The 6,322-nt window shown below is 37.8% G+C and overlaps 1 protein-coding gene across 1 annotated transcript in view; it reads left to right on the forward strand.

Moving 5' to 3' along the window:
• The window catches only part of NID1 (nidogen 1), a gene marked incomplete at its 5' end in the record, with an annotated part of 60,188 nt that overhangs the window by 18,166 nt on the left and 35,700 nt on the right, over nt 1-6,322 (forward strand). The window contains 3 exon segments of the mRNA XM_017745190.1: nt 4,835-5,134; nt 6,197-6,319; nt 6,321-6,322. The exon segment at nt 6,321-6,322 is cut by the window's right edge and continues 120 nt beyond it. Of these exon segments, the coding sequence (XP_017600679.1) occupies nt 4,835-5,134; nt 6,197-6,319; nt 6,321-6,322 (425 nt within the window).

Here is a 6,322-nt window from a genome sequence, read left to right on the forward strand (position 1 = left end):
AGGGAAAGGAGAAGTATACCTGTTAAGGAAACGTACTGAGCAGTTTTAAATGCACCTTCACATTACACATTTTTATTGTATATTTGCAATGAGTATTTATGAAGCTCTATGATCTTGCTTGGCAAGCTGGAGTTACCAAAGTATTGCTAGTTGGTAGTAAATATTATCAAGCTGATACAATTAACATTTAGTACACATTATAATTTTATGTAGCAATTTTATGTGGGTTCTCTTTCTATCTTTTTTAACAGCTGAGAAGCTGATTTGTTTGAGTTAGCTGTACACATGAATAGAAAGGCGAGGAGTTCTGTGATGTGATTGTTTAGTATCAACTTGTCATAAAATCCCTGGCAACAAAACCTGTTTTCATAGACAGAAGAGAGCATTTTATTTCATATAAGTGGAAACAGACTTTCACATATTGTAATCTTCAATATGGTACTTTAGTATGTAAGATTTATAACATTGAACTCTATCACTAACCCATACTATTCTATTCGTTTTAATAGCACAGTTTTATTAAAGCTTTTTTGTTTACACTAACGCTCACTGGTGTGGAAAAATGGAAGGATTAGGGGTTACCTCCATTTAGGAAAGAAGTGAGAATCCTTTAATGCAAGCTTGGTTCAATTTTTTTAATCCTTACTTTAAGTTCTTAAATTAATGGTTGGTCATGTTTGTATTGGAAAGCTTTGCTGCTTTAAGACAACCGTCACTTCATTATAAAGGTAAATTCAAATTTTCTAAACTCTTTTACGCAGAAATATTCAAGCCTGTAAAATGCCTAATCATTGAACAGGGAAAAAGTACCACATTTGTTAGAAACTTTCATTTTTTGTTGTACACAAGAGATACACTTTTTCTTTTAATAGAAGTACTTCCTTACTTTGCATTCCTCTTCTCACATGGTTTTCAAGGTGGACCTATAATTGTGTGTGTGTGTGTAATTTGTTCTGCTACAAACCACAAATGTATGTTAACTATGTGTGTAATCCAGAAGTTTAACATGCTAAAAATACATCTATGTTAGTTCCTGTCAATTTAAATAGTGTTATACCCTAAAAGGAAAGATGTACTGTAAAGCTGGTCTTCAGACAACGCCCACCTGAGGCCTCTTTTACCCCCTTTCCCTTTTGACAGGAATGATGCTTTGATGAAACCCAGTACTTACCCTGAATTACTTCTCTTTATTTTGGGATTCACACTTAACCTATGTCTATGACCTTGAAAGAAACAAGGTGAAGTTAAATGAGTATTCACTGTCCTTGCCAATATAAATGCATTGTTAAATCTCAAAGCTAAAAACATATTTTCATTATTGGTGAGTTTCTCCTCTTGCCCTAAAAATCACTGCACAAAGTGAGCAGCTTGTTTATTTATTTTCATGTAATGGCTTGCAAATGTTTTCTGGGTTCTAGAAACATTCCCTTAACATTTAAAACAGAACCGTCTCACTTAAAAACTATTTTAAAAAATGGGGTTGGCATTTTGTATCTCCTTAATAAAATTACTTCTTACATAAAAGTTTTTAACAAAGAGGAAAGGAATAGCCAGATGCATGTCACTAAGAGGTGAAAAGAGGAGGGCTATTTCTTCTGGCTTCTGCTTTATTCTGCAGTAAAAGCTAGTCCTGATTGTATTTTCTCTTAATGTTTAGTCTCTGCCATAAATAGGGGATCACGAAGCCACAAAGTCTACACACACCAAATCTGATGAAGAGCATGGAATTTGTTTAAAATACTTCAAACACCACTCGTCGCTCACAAGAGGATTTAGGTGGGAGTAGGGCTGCTTATGTGCAAAAAGTTTAAGAAAGCAGAAGGAAGAGAAAAATTTTAATATGCTCTAAATTTATTACTTTAAAGAGGGAGTGCCTCTCTTTACTAAAAGGCCTTAGCAAACAGACTGTAATGTCCACCATCCTCCATCCAGTCTTCCAGTGGTATAGTATAATTGGTACTCGCAGGAGGATTTAGGTGGGAGTAGGGCTGCTTATGTGCAAAAAGTTTAAGAAAGCAGAAGGAAGAGAAAAATTTTAATATGCTCTAAATTTATTACTTTAAAGAGGGAGTGCCTCTCTTTACTAAAAGGCCTTAGCAAACAGACTGTAATGTCCACCATCCTCCATCCAGTCTTCCAGTGGTATAGTATAATTGGTGGGTTTTAATTTTCAGGTCATGCTTTAGCTTTGCTTTACAGGGATATGAGGCATTTTCTAGTGTTCCGATGTTGTAGGAGTTCTGGGAACCTTTCTGGACTAGATTTCTCTTGCACGTCTGACTCCAGTTGTAGGGTCTGTACTGAGGTAACCCCTGCTGTCTTTTTAGTTCTTACTCCTCAGATTCATAGTTCACCTTAGGATCTGTGGCCACTGTTAAGTCATGAATGATTAGAGTAAAAATCATCACAACATTCAGCTTCTTCTCCCCCTTTCTAACATGACCTGCTTTCCCATCATGTTTGCACAGGTTATTTACTGCTTATTTGTCTTAGATATACTATTTGTGCATAAAGCCAACTTGCCTTTTTTTTAACACAACCTTAATTTTTTTAGTATTTTACACGCTAGCTGCTAATGAAATTATACAACTGCAGACAATACAATCAGCGTATGTCAAGCCACTTTTAAAATAAATTCTGATATAGGAACTATTTGCTAAGTTTAGCTAATTGTTCATGCTAAGCATTATCCAGTTATACACCAAGCTGACAGGCCACTGGCCTGTGGCAGGGAACATGCTCTGACCCTCTGCCATAGGAGAATTCAAGGTGTAGGTGTTTCTTCTATATGGAGGAGTGAATTGTGTCATGAGTTCTCATACTACACTTTTTCTGATTTACTGTATGTAGCAGCAGTGGTGGTCCAGATTTTAAAGATGTTGCCAAGGCACGTGTAGCCAGCATCCTTGATGGGCTTGCACAGACCACAGTTTCTCTGTGAAGAATATGTGTGGCCTCCTACTGGCCTCCTTTATTACAAGTTTATATAGTGGAAAAGGGTAAAGAAATATTCAAAGACAATGAGAGTGATCAAAGACAGAGAACAGCTCTTAGGCAGTGCATGGGTAGGCTGGGGCTCTTAATTCTGAAGGAGAAATTATATAGTGGGAGAGACTGGGTAGGATTTTTGTAGGTCCCAATACAAAATATTTTATTGGGACAGAATACAAAAATTAGGGCCATCAAATGAAGCTGGAAGCCAGACTGAAAGCAAACAAAAGTAGGAGAGACCTGAGGGTATGAGTCACAAATCCATGGAGTTCCTTTTTAAGGGATTTTGTGGATGCAGAGAGTTTATATGTGCTAAGGGAAGACTTAAAAAATATGCAAAAGAGATCCACTGAGGATGAAAAACAGTCAAAGCACAGGGAACCCCTTGAGGTGGATGCAGCTGGAGGCTCATTGGAGAAGTAGGTGCATGTCCTCTTGTTTTGCTGACTCTCTAAGCTAGCAGGTACAGCTGGGGACAGGCCATTGGGCTAGATGGCCTTGCAGTCTGTGTCAGTGGCCATTCTGACCCACTTCTAGGCATTTGTAAAGATTTTATCACGTTGATAATATCTTGACTGTGTAAAAAGATACAGCAGCAGCTTGTTCTTCTTGGACTCACAAGAATCCCTGTGAGTGAGATAAATCTGTGGGAGATCGCAGTTTCAGGTTCATAGTTTATAGTGACAGTTCTGGGACCTCTGTCCCATTTTGAGTCTCCTGTGTATGTGGCAGCAGCTCTAGAGTGAGTGCCTGGCTGCCTGCAGGTAGTCAGATGTGTCCTGGTATCAGGTAGTCCAAGACTTGGAGGTGGATTTGTATGTGGCTGACTCACACAGTGCCAAACACAGCTGGCGGAAGGGCCCAGGACAAAAAGCTATGTGTGAGCACTTTGTGCACTGCTTCAAGGCCTGACACCTGCAGTCTTGCTCACTGCTTGTGTGCATGAGAGCCAGCTCTGGTTTGGCAGTGGAGATTGGCTGTCGCACTTGGGTGTGCCCTAGCACCTACCTGTATGTATGTATTTATCTCAGTTTTAGTCAGAGGTGGCTGACAGTGAATCACCATCTCGCTGATGGGTTAAATCTCCCTGAGCCAGTACAATGCATTTTCAGATCAAGAGTTTCACTTATTTATGCAAATACCTTCTCCCACCCCCCTTCAAGTATTAGAGCCATTTTTCTATCAGTCTGGGCACTCAGCTGTAAAGGAATTTATAGGGTAGCCTATATTTGCTATGGAAATTCTGTTTCCTAGCCTCTATAGCCTCTGGTGTAAGAGCTGTGCTCACAGCATGTCTTAAGAATGAGCAGCAGCTTGTTGTTGTTAGCCTTGCACAGTAGCAGAGGACTACCTAGGAGGGTGGCTGTAGTGAAGTGAAAACTGAAGGCAAAGAGAAATCTGTATGACTTCCCAAAAGACTTTCACCCAGGCTATTACCATATTTAAGCATGGAGCAGTTTTTTGGGGTTGGTGTCTATGTGTAAATTAGTTCTTTGTTCAGAAGTTCTATCAGCTTCTGAAGCAGTGGTGGGAAGGTTATGTATATCCTTGTCAGAAGAGACAATAGGTGTCTGAAATTTAAATAGCTAAAATCATGATCTAGGAAAAAAAGGCTGTTCTATCCATGAAGTCAACCTTTGGTTTTGGGCAACTGAAATCTCAGGACTCCTGACATGGGATTCTAAACAAAAGCTTAAAAAAACACGGTTACTTTTCAGATACAAACCTGACTTTTTATTGCATTTCTTTTGGATTTGAAATTAAAATATTGTGATCTGGAGCATATGTGTGGGACACAGTTGTATGAACAGTATTTGTGTTACAATTTTCATCTTTTTATTAGGTTACCACTAATGGGATTATTGCAGTGAATGAACCCTCAAGTGAAGAAAAATATCTTGGTCAATTCCCAGTGAGTTTTGGGGCTATTGCTCCTTTTATGTCTGACCTGGACACAACAGATGGACGTGGAAATGTGTATTTCAGAGAAGATTCATCCTCTGATGTCTTGCAACTTGCATCAGACTATGTCAAAAGAGGTTTTCCTGAGAGTGCTTTTGATCCCAGCAGTGTTGTTATTGTTACCTGGAAGCTTGTGGCTCCTTTCCAGGCACCAGGGGAAGATCACACTTTGGAAGAAAAGGTGAATGTTAATCAGAGCTTTGAGTCGTGTTGGACACACACTCAGCTAAAGTGTAGCACTGCAACCTGTGTTTTGTGTTTAAATGAATTCTGCAGAGCTAAGAATGTATATTATTGTTGAAAAGGCTGTAGCAAAATAGGAGTTTCCAGAATTTTTACGAGTTTTATTTTAATAATACTTTATTAATTCAAAAGATAATGCTTGAAACTACGTAGCTGATTTCTTTGTGTTTCTTAATGGCTCTTACTTTGAATGTTAAATGTGTTGTGATAATAACTGAACTAGAATATCCTGACCTCCCTCCATTCAATATAATCCTGCTGGCTTGCATTTTTCAACAGACTGAAGTAATTTTGACATCAAACTATGTAAAATCAGATAACTCTATGGACTAGTAGGATCTTAAGACCATTTTGAACAGATGATATTGCATTCACAAAAACTAATGTTTTGTAGCTAGTATTGAATTAAGAAATTAGAGGTTATTTTTTTATTATTCACAAATCATTTTCCCCTTTTAAACCATTCAGGTACTATCCTGCAAGGATATGTAACTTACTACGCCATAATTATCAAAGCTGATGAGAACATTACCACTACTTAGCAAATCTTTTTATGTCAACAACTAATTTATTTTGCTGAACTCGACAAAAGCATTGTGTTCATAGTAACACCTCTGCACTCTGGTAGCAATGAACAGCTGATGTCTGAGGTGCTGTCCCAGTGGTTCCTACAGTAGGCAGAAGTGTTCCTATGGGAAAAGACTTGAGCAACATGAAACTTGAACTTTACTTTAAACATTCTGTTTACAGAATTTTTTATTTAGTCTAGCACATCACTTCAGTTATTTTAAGGAAATGAAATAGCATCCTACTGCATTACAGAACTTAAAATTGTTATATTTTGGGCAACCTCTCTATTTCCTACAGATTTAATTTACTTTTGATAATGTTTTTCTTCTCAATGAGAATTCTGATTTTCATTTTGTGTTTGAAAAGAAAATAATTACTCTTTCTTGACTATTTTTATGTGAGTAAATATGTATTAATTTTTTTCCCACAGAGAAACACTTTCCAGGCTGTCTTAGCCTCTTCTGATTCCAGTTCGTATGCTATTTTCCTTTATCCAGAAGACAGCTTGCAGTTCTATAGCACATACTCCAAGAATGGTGATGAAAATATTCCTGCT

The sequence above is a fragment of the Corvus brachyrhynchos genome, unplaced genomic scaffold (assembly GCF_000691975.1).
Source record: "Corvus brachyrhynchos isolate BGI_N302 unplaced genomic scaffold, ASM69197v1 scaffold70, whole genome shotgun sequence".
Lineage (NCBI taxonomy): Eukaryota > Metazoa > Chordata > Aves > Passeriformes > Corvidae > Corvus > Corvus brachyrhynchos.